Source organism: Musa acuminata, chromosome BXJ2-4 (genome assembly GCF_036884655.1).
Source record: "Musa acuminata AAA Group cultivar baxijiao chromosome BXJ2-4, Cavendish_Baxijiao_AAA, whole genome shotgun sequence".
Classification (NCBI taxonomy): Eukaryota; Viridiplantae; Streptophyta; class Magnoliopsida; order Zingiberales; family Musaceae; genus Musa; species Musa acuminata.
Window position 1 is genome coordinate 37,753,450 of NC_088341.1, and position 19,520 is coordinate 37,772,969.

The 19,520-nt window shown below is 36.9% G+C and overlaps 1 protein-coding gene across 2 annotated transcripts; it reads left to right on the top strand.

Annotated features, from left to right (window-relative positions):
• The first annotated feature begins 1,486 nt into the window (after nucleotides 1-1,486).
• LOC135582071 (uncharacterized) lies at nucleotides 1,487-19,482 on the top strand. Of its 2 annotated transcripts, none has more exons than XM_065105515.1 (18): nucleotides 1,487-1,680; nucleotides 4,208-4,343; nucleotides 7,398-7,550; nucleotides 7,713-7,829; nucleotides 7,897-7,981; nucleotides 8,454-8,562; nucleotides 8,707-8,774; nucleotides 8,891-9,016; nucleotides 9,090-9,194; nucleotides 9,287-10,260; nucleotides 10,618-10,821; nucleotides 10,927-10,987; nucleotides 12,121-12,234; nucleotides 12,831-12,944; nucleotides 13,022-13,111; nucleotides 15,809-15,881; nucleotides 18,130-18,248; nucleotides 19,188-19,482. In XM_065105515.1, exons 2-16 carry the CDS (start codon nucleotides 4,237-4,239, stop codon nucleotides 15,833-15,835), a joined length of 2,454 nt encoding a protein of 817 aa, XP_064961587.1. In that variant the 5' UTR covers nucleotides 1,487-1,680; nucleotides 4,208-4,236; the 3' UTR covers nucleotides 15,836-15,881; nucleotides 18,130-18,248; nucleotides 19,188-19,482. The 2 variants fall into 2 exon arrangements, with proteins under 2 accessions (XP_064961587.1, XP_064961588.1); XM_065105516.1 differs by having other exon boundaries at nucleotides 4,214-4,343.
• The last annotated feature ends 38 nt before the right edge of the window (nucleotides 19,483-19,520 follow it).

The window sequence follows — 19,520 nt, forward strand, 5'->3', positions numbered from 1 at the left end:
TCCCCAGATGGAAATGGCTCTTACAATTCTCTATTTACACCAGTGCATGTCTTGTTTATGTAAGTTGTACTGTTATTTGTGATCTCAACTAAAGAAAAGTTATCTATTTGTATGCTTTAAGATGAATGATGATAGGTACTAATGCCAATATTTAATGCCATTACTGACTTCATGATTGTATCTGACTCATGATCTCTCATAAATGTACCCTACCAAAAAAAGTACCCTACCAAAAAAAAAGATCTCTCATAAATGCTTATGATTGGCTGTATAAACTTGTTAGATAAATTATATGTAATTGTTGATGCACTAATAGCAAAACTCAATTGAAAAAAATAGATGTTTTATACTTAAAATGAATGATGATAAGATACTAATAGCAAACAGAAATGTTAAATGCCATTACTAAATTAATGATTGTATTCACCTCATGATCTCTCATAACTACTTAAGAGAGGATGTGTAAACTTCTTAGGTAAATTATAAGTAATTATTGATGCACTAATAGCAAAACTTGATCAGGTGAGCATAATGCCAGACCAAGGATGAAGAATGCTGCAGCTCCCTCAAGATCCTTTCTCCCTTCCATTCTTAGTGCTTCCCAGTCAACCTGTGCTGCTTTTTGGCCCCTTTTTTTGTTTTTCCTTTTCTTTTCTCATTCATTGTATTTTGTGAAGATGATTCATTATTTGTGATGGTCAATTCATCCTTGTTTGTTGTCTTATTGGAATCAAACATCTTCTAGAATAATATGTACTTTCTACTCTCGTTTTTGACCACTCATGCATTCCTTGTGTCTGTGGGTATTATGCTTCCATACCTTCTCAGTTCCACAGGATGAGAATGACAGGAACACTCATGGCACTCATACTCGAATCATTCGTGGCTGTATCAGAATACTCTCGTCAACCTTGGAATAGAAGAAGAATCCAAGAGAGATGGAGAAGACAGTGTCAGGCCATTCAACCCTGTGAAGCCAAAAGGGCAAGCCAACTGGGATTTCCCATATTTGCACCGTTGCACAGACTTGAACGCAAACTGCATCCCATGAAAACGAGGGTTGAAGGGGTGACTCACCCGTGAAAGTCCGGCTAAACGGCGCGGAATTCTAGTCTTCATCGTTGACTACGCAACCCGATCAAAGTTTGGGAGGTCAGAAGAACTTTCGTCGCCGCACCACGTGGGCGGTGAGCGGACGCCCCAAGCTACCGCGCAGGTACCTTTGATGGCCTCATCGGAACCGTCCATCCATTTTGGGTTCGCCAACGCGAACGGTCGAGATGAAAAGTTACGGTGGGATGAACGGTTCTATGGAGGCCTTTCGCCGAGCCACCGATGCGCACGTGGCTGATCTCCCTCACCACAAGTTCTCCCAATCGGGGCCGCTCCCGATGGGGACATCGCCTCTCGGCCGTTGGATCTCGATCGGAAGGTTCATATCGGTGCTCGCTACGTTGAAATTGTGATTCTCCTTAATTAATTATCTCCGGACGCTGTGCGCAAGGATTCTGGTCGTATGACAACCCTAGTGCCTCTCTTCGTCCGTCAGCATCGACCGGGAACCCTAGATGAGATCGTCCCGCATTGATTAGAGGAACTCCCCTGATCATCGATCTTTCTTCGATCCTTGGCAAGCCGGACAGGGGCGATCCTTTTTCCCCTCACCTCGCTGGTCAATTGGTAACGAGATCCTTCTATTCGCTCCTAATTCCACTATTTTGTTGATTGGATTTCTAGATTCGAGGGTGAAATCGAATGCAATAAGGTTTTCACGGGAGCATTTCACGTAATGAGGCGAAATCCTTTTGTGGTTGTAGTTATCGATTCGTGAAAAATTGCTGCTTTCTTTGGAGGTTTTCGCGTCGGAGCGAAATTCTATTTTAGTTGTTGTATTGTCAGAAGAGCTGCCGCAAAGATTCCATCTTTCTATTTATTTTATTTTTCTTGCAATTTATTTGGGGGATAACATTGAGATCTTATTGATGGTTTTGCAAGAACGGTGGCGTCAGATAACATCATACATCTCGATGATGTAATTATGGATCAAAAGTTCTGATCGAGAAATTACATATCAATGCACTGGTGTCCCCTGGCTGGGTGGCTGATCAAGTTGGTATTAGTTTAACCTAAATTGGGGGAATTTCCGCTGCCCTATTAGTCATTGTAGACAATCGAATTGAATTGAGAACTGAAGATTGAAATGAGGATTAGCAGAGTCGAGAGGAAGAAGGAACATAGTGTACAGATGGGGCATGTGGGTGGAAATAGATTTCTATCCTTATTTGATTTGAACTAGTTTTCTTTAATGATGTTTGTACAAAGGATAATGTCTGTGACCAGAAAAGAAACTTTGTTTCTCTCTAATAATCATATATAATCTCAGCTTTTGCCAATGAATCCCTTATAAATGATGGAAGTAAAATATTACTAATATGGGGTAAGTAGATATAATATGACGTGTTGCATTCTAGGTTGAAAACTGGTCTGTGCCATATTTAGCTCTGCGTTTCAAGTTGTAGGAGTCATAAACTGATGTGTTTTGCTGCAACCGTGTGTTAGATTTGGTTAGAGAAGAATCCAAGCATTAACTTGACTGAGTATAAGATTTCATGAGTGTAAAGGAAGTTGTTGAGCAAAGTTTGCAAAAGAGGCTGTTGTAAAGAACACTGAGAAATAGATAATTTTCTTTTTACCGTTGAAACTTATCTACCACATTCGTTTAAAGGATGAGCTTTGACGCCACAATGAAGTTGCTATTAAGTGATCTGGGTGACTAGGTTCAAGTCATATCAAGCGATATCTCAGCTTGCAGGGGTAAGGCTGTCTGTATTGACCCTCTCTAGATCTCTCATTGGCTGGAAGCTCATGCATTATACTGCCCTTTCTTTGATGGGATGACACTTTTGTGATAACTTTAATATAACAACAGCAACAAAGCCATAAGTCCTAACGCTTTTGTGATAACTTTGATGTGGCACAAAACTAATTACCAAAAACAAGAAAGCAAATGCTCATGACTGATATGCTAAAGTATGTTTAGTAAATATGGAGTGGAAATAGTAGTGCCAATGCTTAATCAGTACCTATGGCTTTAGTTGTCTTTCTCTAAACAAAGTGTGTTGCCATATTTGGTGGCAAGAAGTGGAGCTCAAATCCATGATGCAACTACTTTGACAAAGTGGATTCATCAGCAATTTGTCATTTTTAAGAAAATTGGACTTTGTGATGATGAACATACTTTTAATCACAATCTAACACTTATGTTTTCGTTATCTTTTACTATTCCAAATATCATGGTGTATAATGCTTCCCTGATCATGATGATTTTGGATCTCATGGCAACGATGCTTATGACTCTCATCACCGGAAACATAGTACTGAATGGCTCATACTTCTTCTGTCCATATTTTATTTTATATTTGACATTTTGTGCAGGAGTTGAATTTTATGTTGCAGAAACATGCAGTATATTGTGTTCAAACTATGTTTTGCTTTGCTCTACAAAATGTTTGTAATACATTTCAAACTTTACAAATCATGATGCTTGTTTTGTGCTGATTGACGATTTTAGATAACTTTCCAAAACATCTTGGTGCATTTTGCGCTTTTGAAATATCTTAATAACTATTTAACTTGGGATATCATATGCAACAAGTTACTCAATTTAAATGTTGATAAAGATCATTGGTTCTATTTTAAGGGGATAGAGATCATCAATCCTTTTTATGCTGGTGGAGATTTTTGGAATCTATGTTTTAAGTGAAAAAGATAGTGATCTTGACTACCATTATTATTGCTTTGTAAATTAAGTTCCTCCTTTTTTTCTAGAAGCTTCAAGTGTAACTTTAGCCAAGTTGTTCAGTTAATTAATTATTTATTTGCTGCTGTTTATTTCTTTGATTGACGAGTCTGCTTGAATTGTGTTCAATATCCTTAAAACAGTTAAAAAAAGGAGCTGGATGGATAGCACTGAAATGACAGGGCTGTATTTGAACTCGTGAAAGTTAAAAATGGCCTATATTGGTTTACCTCTGCCTATTGTTTTTCTTTTATATCTCATGTTGGAGGCTGAAACTTAACTTATGACTGCCTAGTCTCTCTCTTAGATCTTTTAACATTCCTAAGTACGAATGGTTTCAATAGTTATTATGAGTTATTTGATTTTGTTATTTGGTCTGATATTATTAACTTATTTCAGTAATCATAGTTTCAGGAACAGAATGTTAAAAAGATGAAATGACTCATCCTTGGGTAGATGATTCAAAGTTCTCATCTTCCACGTCACAAACTAATTCACACACTGTTTTTTCACGGTCTACATTTGATTCCAGCTTGAAATGCAGGTGAAGGAATATTTCATTATTACTTCTCTTGTGTCTTTTATTATAAGTAGTAATGCTAGGCCATCTCTGTTTCTTCTTTCCTTTTCCTAATGTACGTGATGGTTGCATTTGCAGTGCACTATAACAATTTTCAGAAATGGATATAAAAATTTAAACCAGCAAGATTTATTGGAATTTTTTTACCCTTGTTTTATGATGTTGGTTAATTAGGACTCTCTTCACTTTCAAGTATTAAATTCTTGCGGAGAGAAAATGAGCATGCATCACATTTCTGGGTAAGTAATATACTAAATATTTGTTGCTGTTAACTTACTTTAGTTAGGGCTTTGAATTTATAAGTAGAGAATTAAATATGATTATACTAAGTAGGGAAGACTATAGTATGAAATTGAGAAACAGCTTGATTTGCATTAGTTTACCACATGATGCCCCCAGTTTCATTCTATATTGTTCTAGACGCCATACTAGCTTTTCTTGATCAAAAGACAACAAAATCTTGTAACTTTGGGCTTATATATAAGTTAAAAAGGGCAGCCTAGTGCATGAGGGTTCCTAAGAAGTTGCTTATTTCTTTGTTGAATGGTTAATCTAATTAAAGAATTGTAGACTGAATTTATATTGCAGATGCACATTTTGCTGCAATGTTGGTGAATGACTAGATCAAAGAATTAGAAAGAAATTTGATGTTGAAGATGAGATCTTCATCTATGGTAAACACTTTTAGAAGGAAACTTGAGCTACCTTCTCAGAGAAGGTGATCTTGAATTAAGAATATGAAAAAGGAAGTTCAACCAAATCTTTAATAATTATTCTATCAAATAATGAGGTTATCTCATAGAGCATCTTTAATGTTTGATCAAATAATAATCATTCATATGTAGAGTACAAATTGGAGAATAACTTGGGACTGGTGTAGGAGGAGATGACCTGACTGTTGGATATGCCTAATTTGCTTGGTGTGGGTGTGAACTACCTATCTCTATCCATCAATCGTGCTATGGAGTTTCCTTATTGGTTGTCAAATAGATATTATCATTTAAGAATTCAGGGGTAAGCTAAGGCATGGCATTGAGAAATAAAGGAAATCATTCATCTAAACCTGAGAGAGACTAAAGCCACTTTATCCCCCGACTTTGTTTCTTCTTTCCCACTTGTGATATCGTCCTATCCCTTCACTCTGTTGCCATCTTTCAACATAATCTATCATGAGGAGTTAGATCCTGGGTCACCTGAAAATATCTGTTCCAGGCAGATGTCCTTTTATCCAAAATTTAGTTTTGGATGAAATCTCATCAGTGTATTTGGTGAAAATTTCAGGTCGAACCAAATCTTATCACAGTTGATTGAAAAGTTGAAGGCTGGTTGAAGATGTTGATTATCTTTATATGTTAAATGTTGGTCAGAATTTGGGTTAAATTGGTTTGGGTTTGGATTATCCATAGAGAGATGGTTCATCTTGGGAGAAACCATAACGTAAAAGTGAGTCCAGGTCGAGTTTGGGTCTGGCATCTCTACAACGGTACATTGCACAGTAGCTCATCTTGATTTCTTTAGAGCTGCACTTGTCTTGGGTTAGTCTCCATTGACAATTAATTGTAGGTGACATTGTATGATGGAATTTCATGATATATATACTGGGGAATGATAGAGTATATCATTTGTGGAAGAGCATCACCATTGATGACTAACTATTGATGAACCTTGTCAAGTAAATTTAATGTGGGATGACTAAGGTGTGATGTTTACAATGGGTGAATTTGTGTATTAGCTAGTGATTTAAAAAGGTGTGCCAGCATTTGAGCGAGGTGAGGCTCGAGTGCCTCGCACAGAAGCCGGGTGACGCGCTTTAGTGAAGCACTGCCTGGGTGCTCGCTTGAACCTAGGCATCGGCCGCCTGGACATGTGCCCGGTTGAAGGTGAGCAATTGTACTAGATGGTTAACTTTGATTTGATTGGACCAACTAAACATTATAGTAAAACCACCCCACCCCACCCTCCACCCACCCACCCCTCGCGCACGAGACCCCCAAACCCTACTTCACCACCCTAACTCACCTTTGGTCCCGTTGAAGGCATCGATGCGATGATGCCGATGCCTGTGCTCCCTTCGTCGACGCTTGCTTTCCCTGCCTTCGCTCTGATGCTTGCGCTCCCTTCGCTGTTGCTTTTTTCATACACAGCTCCCTCTACTACCTAATCTTTCGTGTGTAGCTCCCTCCACTGTCAAGGGATAGGTTTGCAGCTTTCTCCATTGTTGTTGTCGTCGTTTGTAGCTTCCTCCATCGTCGTTGCTGTCATCGCCGCCCTCTACTTCCCCACCTTCCACCGTCAGTGACTTCTTCGCCCCCTCTCTCCCCCCAACAATATTATAACTATTGTTAACAGTGAATTGTTAATCCTTCAAACTGATAAGTAAAACTACTGTTACTATATTTTATATTATATATTTTTATACTATACATTTTTTATTTTTGATATATATTTTAAAATTATATTATATTTTTTATATTTTAATATTTTAAAGCTCCTTGTTTCTCTCAAGCAGGCGCTTAGTGTCTCAGGCGTTTTGGGACCTTGGTGTCTTTTGACATCTAGTGCTTTTAAAAACACTGATATTAGCTACTAAAAATGCATAAACTCAACATAGATGTTGTTATATTTATAGGCAACTGAAGCGTGAATTTTGATTCTTTATCTAGGCAATAAGTTCAACTTCCTCTATTATAATTATTAGGGAGCTTGCTGCAAGCCTTTTAGGAGTACACACAGGAAAATTCTTTGTGATGAAGGAAACATATTGAAGAAAAAAAATGCTGGGTCTACCTTTCTAGATCTGCATGCTAATTGTCAAGTTGTTGTGTATTGCTATATTATTGTCATGTATTTTCTTGTATCTTTATTTTAGAGAAGGAATCAAGATGCCCTGCTTGTGATGTGATTTAAGTTTATCCTGCTAGCTGTTTAGCGTTCTTTATTAAGTTTTAGCTATGCCATTACATTTTCTTTTCGGGGGTCTACTTGATCATTTAGTTGTACAATCTTGTTTCTTCCCAGTCATAGAAATGTTTCCCGGTTGTTAGCATGGAGGGAGATATCCCCTCGAGCAAAGCACTGTAGGAAGCGGCTGTGGGGAGAAGGTTTAGGGTGCACTGGTGATTGTGTTGGTCTAAGATGTGACACAGATGTCAGACATGCTTTGATGTCCTGGTAAAGTTCTTTTGAACTGTCTTGCTATAAAATATTTGCTACTTATTAGATAGCTGAAATAAGCATTCATTAGTCTGTAATTATTTCTTCTAAGACAAGGTCAACTATAGCTGTGAAACATGCACTCCTAAGTGCTTATTCTGTGAATAATATCCTCCTCAGGGTTGAAGCAGAGTCATTATGTTATTTGTCAGCAAGATATTGTCCTCTTGTGCCCCCTCCAAGGTCCACAATTGCAGCAGCATTTAGTTCAGATGGAAAAATACTTGCTTCCACCCAGTAAGTTTATCTCCTGTGCCTTAGCTTTATGCTTCAGTTAGTCACTTGACTAACCAAATCTCTGCAGCGGTGACCACACTGTCAAGATTGTTGACTGCCAAACTGGAAAATGTATAAAGGTGCTGAGCGGACATCGTCGAACACCTTGGGTGGTATGTGTACATATAGAGTTCAGGTGCATGCTGTGTGTAAATTTATAATAAACTGAAGTATTGTAATGTTTTGGACTATATGCCTCCTGCTATTTCCTTTGGAAAATACATTACTTCTTGTATTGCTTTTTTCCTCAAAAGTGTTGATTGAGACATTTTCGACCACTGCTTCTTTAAGGTGCACACAGCACTTGCTTATAAAGGATTTCAGTTTTCAATAAAATTTGTCATCATTCATATTCTCGAATGTTTGTCACTCTTAAGATGTATTATTTTTTCTTATGTATTTTAACAATAGGGTCCATATTTTTGATGTTGAAAGTAATACAAATAAGGATATGGTTTTTAAGAGATTAGATAATTTTGTTAAATAGTTCACTTAAATTTTCTCTGTTACCTTTATCATATTTATTCTTAACTTTAGAGTTATAGAAATTTCTTTTGAGAGCTATTCTTTAAATTTGCCATGCAGGTTAGGTTCCATCCATTATATTCAGATATACTTGCGAGTGGCAGCTTGGACCATGAAGTTCGTCTGTGGGATGCCCAAACTTCAAACTGCATTGGGTCGCGTGATTTCTGTAATATTTTGTGGCAATTTATATGTAGCCTTGTTATTTTGAACAGTCATGATCTTTTAGTTTGATTACCTTCTATTCATGGTGTATTACTCCGAGTCTTCTCTAGAGGTATTGGTAGACATGTGTCCCTTTTTCTGTATGCAGATCGCCCAATTGCTTCTATTGCTTTTCATGCCCAGGGAGAGATTCTTGCTGTGGCTTCAGGTCACAAGGTGAGATTTTCCTGTTGTTGTAATTTGTCTAACTTTGATTTTTATCCTTCTTCTGGGTGTGTGCTCATGGGATCAAGATTGTCATGTTCTAACTATTAATAAATATCATTTTGTAGCTGTACATGTGGAACTACAACAAGAGAGGAGAGTCTTCTTCACCAACAATTGTGCTAAAGACCCGACGTTCGTTGAGGGCTGTCCATTTTCATCCACAGGCAGCACCATTCTTGTTAACAGCTGAGGTTGAATTGGTTTTAAACAAACTTCTGCACATTTATTATTTTTGCTGCTGTGCTTAATCTTCTGGTTTTCCAGGTTAATGATCTTGATTCTCCTGATTCACCCTTGACACTTGCAACATCATCTGGTTATTTGCACTACCCCCCTCCAGCTGTCCTTTTTGTGAACAGTAATAATAATGTCTGTCCACATTTGGAGATAGAACATTCTTTTTTTAATCTTCTTTTTACTTGTTCTGGTCAACTTCATTAAAGAAGAATGTCTTGCTGCAGAATGTCAGGGCTGGTGGCTTGGGAAGTATGCTGCAAAGAGTAGAATCTTTCTCATTGCTAACCAGTCAACAGAGTCCAGAAATCGGGAATCAGAATGACAACAAAACAACTCCTATGGATATAACTTCTGCTTCAAATGCTATAAAAGAAGATGAAGTTGCTGATCCTTTGCAGTCTGGAATTGAAACAACATTTGACCCTATCATGGAAGGAACAGAAACCACTGAGGTGCAGCCTATGTTAGGGGTCCAAACAAGAGTCTCCAGTATTCCTGAGAGAATGGATGTTTCCACTAATATGCCGGCTACTTCTCAGTCTAATGTGGCTGTCCTCAACCCTATTAGGCAGTCCAGGTCAGGTTTAGATGATGCACCTGCTATACCCTCAAGCTCCTTTCGTGGGGCTGACATACAGATGATTTTAAGAAACACAGATAGTGGACACCTTCATCAGTTGATTCCTTTCAGCGATCCTGCATGGTGGGAGCTGCCTTTTATTCAAGGTTGGTTAATTGGACAAACTCATGCTGGCTTGCATACAACAGTGCCAGTCAACAGTGCCTTTCAAGGGAACTCGATGGTTATTCGGGGAACAGGATCTGGCTTCCTGTCATCTGAATTACTCCATGCTCATAATGTGGAAGCTTTGGTTGCTTCTTCACCTATGGCAACCTCTGTTGGCCAGTCTAGAGTCGCTGGAAGATCTGGTCCTCGTCAACGATCACGCTCCCGTCTGATGGCTTCTACGAGTAATGGAGAAGGTTCATTAACTAACTCCCAGAATGATGAATCTGCACCTCACTCTCGTCCTAACAGTATCGAATCTGGGATTCCTACATCATTGGCTGCAGCTGCAGCTGCTGAATTACCTTGCACTGTGAAGCTAAGAATATGGCCACATGATATGCAAGATCCATGTGCCAGCTTAGATCCAGAAAAATGCCGTTTAACCATACCAAATGCTGTCCTTTGCAGGTGAAGTTATTTATGCTACCATTTTGTAACTTTTGTCTACTTGGCGTTTGCAATTATGGGGTTAGCATATTCTTTCTTTTCATAGTTTAGCATTAGAGTATCTTTGCATAAATTTAGTAGCCCACTGTATGGTCATAATGTACAAGGGTTTAAATGTTCTTTTATTGGTAGGGTCTAGTTTGATTTACTTGTATGCTGGTTAATGATACTTCAGCTGGAGTCCATTTCACAGTGTCATTCCTTGGGATGGTGATTCATTCTCAGTTAACATGGGCGATTAAATTGTGGATTACTCTTGTTGATGCTTTTGGTTAGTGCCATATAATTGAAGTTCTTACATGTTAATAACATTGACAGTGAAATGGGCACCCACTTTTCTCCTTGTGGACGATTTTTGGTAGCTTGTGTTGCATGTTTGCTGCCTCACATGGAAGGCGACCCAGGGTTCCAGCCGCAGATGCAACATGATTCTACAGGTGCCGCAACATCACCAACACGACACCCAATTCCTGCTCACCAAGTTATGTATGAGCTTCGTATATATTCTCTTGAAGAAGCAACGTAAGACCTGGACTTTGTTTGTTTGTTTACTACTTCCGTTTTGTCAACCTTTTCTTATTTTGCTTTTGACATTGTTTCATGTTTCTTTTTCCCTTTTGTTTGTAGTTTTGGTATGGTCCTATCTTCAAGGGCAATCAGAGCTGCTCATTGCTTGACTTCCATTCAGGTCAGTGCAGGAATTATGTTGTTTTGTTTCTTTCAATAAACTTAAGCAATTTAAGTTGTTAGCATTGAACTGAACTCCTCCACTGCCAACCCCACCTAAAAAAATATTATTTTTCCTTTGATGTGTCTATTGCCATCAACCCAGGTCAAAGAAGCTTAAAAGCACCTTGAGTTCTGATCAGAAAAGACAAATCATGTTGAGGGCCTCGAAGCATGAAGCTAAAAAGTGTACATGGAAGCAAAAAATAAATATCAAGATAAACAAAAAGAGTATGAGAGTTAAGTGAATATTATAGGTTAAATGTCTGGAAGCTTAGAGTAGTTTATCACTTTATTGTGCTATAAGATGAACAAAAGGGTATGAGAATTCCAATTTAACTAATCCTCTATAGATTGACTTTAATTGAAAACAGTAAGTAAATTAAACTTTCTTAATTTGGCTGATTCTGCAAGTGAACTAAAAAGCTTTCATTTGTCCTATTGTTGACAGCAATTGATTTGCACATTATATCTGCCTTTTTTAATAAATGTGCCAATATCTGCAATCTGATGCCAAAAGTAATCTTATGCATAGTTGTCATACCATTCCAGCTGTGTCATTCTTTTAAGCTTAGGTGGGTAGAGTAGATGACATGGTTGGTGATTAGTTTACCATAGTTTTGATGTTAAGATCTGACTGTGTTTGATGACTTGTTGATTTGCACATATGTCTTCTTAACAATTGCCTTCTAATGTCTATGGTCCTGTCCTATAATCTTTATTATGATGATCCCTAGGGTTCCCCAATGTCTAGGAGGGCTGTCAATGAATGAGGTGCCTGCCAATTTTTGGCTGAATTTTTGCAGCCTTATCCTCGTAAGCAGTGGTCAAACTCTAGGAGCAATCTAAGGTCTCATTTTATGAGAAAGATGATCAAGTATCGCATAGGTTTTTGGCCATGTCAATATTCTACTGTTATTGTTGTATAGATTTGTCTGATAATTTGTGTATACATGGGCTTGATATGATAGTTTGCATATGTGGCATACACTGCAAATATATTTATTCAGTCTCTTTAGCATTGTTGTGTCAATTTGCTGGCAACCATACTTCTATTTTGATATTTTCCTGATCACTCATTTTTCATTTTTTCAGTTCTCACCCACATCAGAACACATACTGCTAGCATACGGTCGGCGCCATAATTCACTTCTTAGGAGCATTGTCATTGATGGAGATAATGCTTTACCTATCTACACAATTTTGGAGGTAGTTATCAGTTTATTTTTGGCCATCTTTCTTGATCTTTTGTTGACAACTTAGCTGTAGATTCTGTCTCTTCTGATTAAAATGTGACAAATGATTCGGTTCAGATGATTGTTATTAGCATACGTTGATTTGACAAGATAACTATGAGACTCATTGTCCACTAACTTATCCATTCTCACTAGATATTTTTCTAACAGAAATTTAGAAACTATGCTAGTTCAGGATTGAGGTTATTTTACAATAAAAATGATGGCCAACCATGACGATTATTAGAATGTGAATAAATCAAGGTCTAGATATTGCCCATTGCATAAGGCTCCTGCCAATGTAGGGTAGTTTTAGTTATGTGGGCAATCATATAATGACTCAAAAGCTCACCATCACAGTTCTTTAATGATTATTATTAGTGTTGATTTCAAGTCAGTTCTTTAATGATTCTGATACATATTTGATTTCTTTATTCATATGTGTTGTGAAATCTAAATATACTTTCTTCCTCTCGATGTACTTAACACCATAATATCCATGAGTACCATAATAAATAGTGACTCCTATTATTTTTCATCTGATTCCATTTTTAAATATTTGATTTTCAGGTCTATAGAGTTTCAGATATGGAGCTTGTGAGAGTTCTGCCCAGTGCAGAGGATGAGGTTAATGTTGCATGCTTTCATCCTTTGGTTGGAGGAGGTCTAGTTTATGGAACGAAGGTGAAAATTTTTTTTAGTAGTTCTTCAGAAATTCTTTCCACTTGGGACTGCATACACGTTTTCATGGCGAAGTGCAGGAGGGCAAGCTTAGGATTCTTCAATATGATGGCCCACATTTCTCAAATTGCAGGAATCACAATTTTTTTCTTGAGGAAAATATTAATGAGGTGTTGATCTTTTAAGTTTCTACCTTCATTTTTATGCATTTATAAAAGCTACCACTTCATTATTTTGTTGTCTTCATTCTACTTTTACAACTTTAAGTTGGACAAGTTTAGTTTTATGCCTGGTAGATATATGATGTGTCTATGCATATAAAACAAATGACGTTGCTAGGATCTTGTACCTCATGGAGATTAGAACCCATAACTCAGTGGTGGATTTTCATCATAATATATTGATTTTCTACTTTGTTTTGGATTGTCATAGTTGTGTAATGCCATGGGGCCAGCAGAGAGAAGGTAGAAAGAATGTGGAGGGATGAGAGGCTAGAAGCATGACAATACACTCAGTAAGAGATAGCTATCAGCCAAGAAAAGAATTTCATTGCTTAAAATGTCTTAAATTCATTTTGTTATATCAAAAGATTAGTTTTTATATAGGCTTACAAGACTTGTATTTCTTCATACTAAAACTCAAGTTTTAGATCTTGTGACTCTAAAATCCATTCTACAAAGACGTCTAACCTTTGGAACTCAAGGAACTTCCAGTCTTCTACACCTAGAATAAGACCTGACTATAAGAGTGTACTTGAACATAACTCTAAAGGCTTCCCAATGTGACAACTAAGATTAAATGAAAGCTCAACCAAAATCAGATGTTAGGAATCCAATTTTAAATTGTTTTGAACACACTGTAGACTCAATAGGTTGCGGCAAATAGTTCAACTAGTAAAGTGGGATAAGCATTATTTCAAGATAATCTATACTTTAAATAGGACTTGAAAATCTCAAAATATGATTATAGTGACTCCCTAATATAGAAAATAAAAGCATGATAAAACTTTAAATTGAAAGTAATTTGATGTTTAAGTGGTGATATTTTGAATATGAAATTATAAGAAACACATCTATTATCTATTTTTATTTCGTTTATTGTCTTTCTCCTCAACTATATTTTTTTTATAATTTTTATATTGACGAGTATCTTGCTTTGCTCGAGTGTCTAGATGAACATCTAGACGAGCGCTTGGAGCATCGGGCATTTTATAACTTTGGCGCATTTTAGTGCCTAGTGCCTTTGACAACGAGTTTATCTAGTCAACTCAAGAGGGTTTATTAAAAGGGCAAAAAAGTGAAAAAAAGAGGGGAGATCATTTCCTACACATAACAAGATTACAAAACAAGCTCTAGCCTCTTCATTTTCCACGACCACCACCGTCGATCGAGCAACTCTTCCCTCTGGTTATTCTTCTCTCTCCCGTTCTCTCTTCTCATCCGCTCTCATGTTTGGGGCAAACGAACGAGGGCGGGCTCCAGGTGGCTGTTTTCCATCTCTACATTCTCTTCTTCGTCCCCTGTTAGGTCCAACCCATTAGCGGAACTCTCCACCACCCTCTTCATCGGAGGCAAGAGCCTGTGTCATTTTCATGTCCTTGTCTCTTGTTATTGTTCCATTTTGCTAGTTTCATTGTTTTTTTCTCCATCCTCAATAATCATGAAATTGAATACAGTATCTGAAAGGACATCATCTTCATTCTGTTCTTTGCTCCCTCAGTGTAGCCTTTTGGCACTTCGAGGGTAACTGTTCTCAATTGAGTTTGCATGTGGTTGAAGAGATAACTTTCTTATCTGAAACTACCATGTGAACTAAATTCTGCATTATAAGTAAATTCAATGCATTTTTTAAGGTATATTTATGAAATTTTGCGAAAAGTAAATCATGTTTTTGGATAGTCTCTTTTTTATACATCAAGCAGGCATAAATGGAAGACATGGTAGAAGATTTTGGTGAAGTCTATGAGGGATACCATTTGAAAGTCAGAATCATTCATCTTAAGTTAGACATCTGAAAATTGAATTAAGTGCTTTTATCTACAAACTTGGTTGAAACGATTTTTTCCTTGAAGTTGTCCATTTTGAAGAATAATACTGTAAAACATGAGATTCAGCTGTAACAGTTCTTGATGTCGATCATGTTGTTCTACATAGATTATCAGTTTGTGTTTCATTATCAACTTCCAATGAGATTGTTTCTCCAGTTTACACTCTTATAGCATATATTTGTGGAATCAAGTATTAAATTGATGTTGACGTAGTCTCTATGTTCCTTATAAAATTTGGTCATTGGCTACAGGTACATCAAATGCAGCATCTTAATGGCTATGAGCATGACTTGTAGATGTATCAAATATATGGTTATGATAATAAACCATTGTCTTCTAGATGTATCAAATATATGGCTCCAAAGCGAAAAATAGACTGTTTGGACCAGCCAAACCCATGCCAACTGCCGTACCAGCATTTCGTATGTCATTGCGCCAATATGTACCTGACTTGTAGTTGTCTGCCTAGGACCAGTAGGTGTCTGGTTTTGAGATTTCAAATCATGGTGTAAAATGCTTCTCTTTAGCTAATCTTAGTTATGATATTAATTCAGTAAAAGCAGTAGCTGGACTCACTTGCTCTCTTAGGTCCCTCATTTAGATCTGATATCAAGTGTTTTGCTTGTTATTCTCTGTGTATATTCAATATGTCTGTTCTTTGTGCTTATCTTTGGTTATTAATCCTACTCTTTTTTACATGTATATCTCACCAAATTTGGTGGTCTTATTGGTTATATTTTTCTTATAAATGATTTAGCAAGCTGAAAATGGTTTAATGTAAATGTTTTAATCTTTTATTTTCACTTTACTTGTCTTGTAGATCCAGGAGTATGCTTTAGAGTGCTGAAAAATAGCAATTGCTATTAACAAGAGTTGGGTTCTCATTTTGCCAGGTATTGCTTTCAGCCTACTTTGCTGATTGTCCATAATTTTAACTTAAGTATACTATTATAACAGTGTGTATCCTTGGTACATATACTTTGTTCACATGTATTATTTCCAAAAATTATTTGTTGAAGTTTTATAGTTCATTCTCTCACTTCCTTTACGTAGTTTGATTTGTGTTGGATTGGTGTGTGTGTGTATATATAAATATAAGTTAAAATTTTGATTGTCATTCATCCCATCACTTAATGAGGAATATACGGTGATAGTTTCATTGTGCTTCACCATCCTATCTAGGTAAATGTTGTTGCAAAATGTTTTCATTGAACTTTTTATGCCACTGCATCAAATCTAGTTATTTTGGGTATTTCTTTAAGTGGTGCCCACTAATGATCATGCCTGCTTAGCTTCCCAATAAACTTGTTTTGGGATATGCTTAAAGCAACATACATTATTTTATCATTTGTGCTTTCCAAAAAAGACAACCTACTTTAAGCATCACAAAAGGATATATCTCGAGTCCTATGCCAATGATCTGTATTTAGTTATTATCAAAACCAAGGTCTTCAATTTCAAATAATACCGTTCGGTACGGACTGTACGCACCAGTCCGTCAGCAGACCGGTACACGGACCACCCGTTTAGCTTTTCTATACAGCAGTAGACATGCCTGAGCTCATAGAAAAGCTGTTATATTCAGTAATTGCATTGAGAAACATCTTTGCTATACAAATAAGTTGTGTGAGTTTAAACATAATTTAGCTAAACTTATAGTAAATTATTATTATCTTCCAGCGTATTTTTGGCCATTTAACCCCCTGCACTTATTGTCTTAATTTCCTGTTCCAAACAACCATGTCTAACAAATGTTTGATGTAAATTCAGTATATTTTATTATCAGTTTAGTATGAGTAAGCATGATATTATGCTGAGTAGTCTGTGATTACTATTTCTTCCTGTCTTTAAGATCAATTCTCTCATCTATCCTTATCTTCCAGGAAAATTTTGGAGTTTTTAAAAGCTCAAGGCAGTAAGCTTTTAGTTCTGGAACAATGGAAAACATCATTTGTATCGTTGGCAATGTCAGAAATATCATAATTAGTTCTTGAAATGCAGAAACAAGTTCTATTTCCCTTGAAAATGCAAATACTGTCATAAACACCTTTGGTGTTGGCAGCTAGGGTTTTGCTGTGGTCTGTCTTTCAACTTATAACTGGTTGATTTGCCTGAATTAATAGGTAATAAAAATTAATGTTTGACATAGAATTAGACTGGGCCATAGCCTAGGCAGATTGACTCTGGCCTGTGTATAAACCAGTTGTGCACTTGAATGTGGATCGTCCATATTCTTGTCAACTTGATTGCATGTAGGATCACTTTGGATCTTAGGTCCTTTCACAGCCTGATCTAGTCAGTGTAATCTGCAAGCATCTTCCGAGAACAATTTGTGGGTAACCATTTTATTTTCTGAGACGCCGTCATCTACCGAGCAAGTTTTTGTTGTTTTAGATAATGTCATATCCCTAATTGGCTATCGCGTTTTTAGTCATTGGCTTGGTCAAGGTTCTAAATACTGATTGATTTTGAAATGTTGGACCAATCCAGTACCAAGATACATAATGATTTACCAACATGTAATGCACCCTATTGCTGGAAAATATTAAAAAATGGAAAATTATTGTCAAATGGTGTACCAAGCTGTATGGTTTTCTGTGTGTGCTTGAGCAAAATGGTGAATATCAGTCAGTCAACTGGTATATAAATTATAGGCTTGGTTGGATAGTTCTTTTCCAAGGTCTTGTTTTCAGCCCAATCCAGATCCATGTCAACATAATGGACCTTGAACTGCCTGTCCCAACCTAATCTCCGATGTTCAGTGTTGGATGGAATTAATCCTTAATGCTTTTAGTCTATCTCAACGAACTTGATCAGTGGGGATAAAACCAACTAGTGGTTTCAGTCAATTCAACAAAATATGCTAGTGTGATCTGCCAATTTGTCCAAACTTTAGTTTCTGATAATATCTTTATAATACTAAAATTGAAAGCAAAATGGATGAAATCATTTAAACTACTGAAATACCCAAAACTTCAAAACAGAAAGAGGGGGATGAGTCTAAATAGGTTGGGTCTGTTTTAGAATAAAAAACAGGTTTTTTTAAACTCATTTTTGTAGATCTGATCACCCCTCTGATACTTCTGAAACTTTGTACATGTCTATGCTTGCTTGTTAAGAATCTGTTGGTTGCATATGCAGGCTTATAAACTATTGTGCAGAAGTATCTATAAGGGGATAGAATGCTGAAGTTCTTGTGATTCTTCTTTGACTAATTTTGGAACTTGTACCAGAAGTTCTCACAAGTGTTGTGGAATTTGGTAAGCATATGTGACTTGTCAAAGATGCTACTGAATGTGCTTTATTGATATAGAAACTCAATTTTTTCTAATTATATAGCTTGATCTTTATGCGATGCTAACTTGATTTTGGACTCTAGATTTACTTGTGACTGATAATAAACTGATTTCTAACTGGATTTACAGCTATAACTTAATGTTGGGCTATAATTTTATTAGCTAGTAGAAAATTATCGTAAAAAAAATTGCACTTTTGGTATGAGCTCACAACAGTTTTTGTATATGCTGATTCATAGCATGGGACTTGATAGTTCATTCTTAAATTGTAGTTAGGGAAACTTCTATCTGCATAGGTGACAGAATTATGCTTTCTTGGTCTCAATCATGTATCGTTTACGAGAACATAAAAGTTAATGACAGGTATCCCTAGAATCAAATACTAAGATTATACGTAGGCGTACCCACATCTGCGTGCTTATGAATGTAAGGTCACGTGCTGCACGTGCAAGAGTAGCTTGTGACAGATAGATTCGCCCACTTGAGTTCTACGTAAGGCTGTGAGTTGAATACCGAGTCCATTAAATATGATATACAATTCTTAGAATGCCTAGAAACCATAATTGATTCTGGATTAGTAGAATTGAGAGCTTGATCCTATTCATAGGATGTGAGCTCCAAAAAGGTAGGGAGAGAATGAGAAAAAAATATTTAAACTAGTTTTGCATCATCTGGCACTCAAATGTCCTAATCCCTAAATATTAGGGATTTTCTAAGTATGCCGACTTCTTTACAAGTAGCTTTTCCTCCATGCTCTCTTAAGATCCTGTCCATTGTTGCTAATTACATTTTCTTCGTGAATGTGTAGCAATTACTGTCAGTTACTTTCAGCCATTAATGTTTTCTTTGATCTGCAATGCAAATCTTGACAATAAATTCTTTCTTTTCTCCCTATAAAATCAGGTACTACTTCCTGGCTGCCTGTTGATGAATTACAGAAAGGTTGGTCATTGGTTTGGAGACAGCTCTGATGTGAACCTCTTGGTGTCATCTTTCTTGTTGTAACATCGCCTGTTTATTTCTCTCTTAACCCGATGCCAAAAAAAAAAAAAGACATGTCAAACTCTTCTTCTGTTGTTTACCATTGATTCCTACAAGTGTTGCGTTGCGATGCCTTGTATATTCATCTTTGAACAGTGTATTCTCGCTTCCTGTACTCGTTTGCCGGTTGCAATTCCAATCTTATTTCCTCGAATAACAGATGTGCGTCTCACTTCTTCGCCGGTCTGTCCGCTC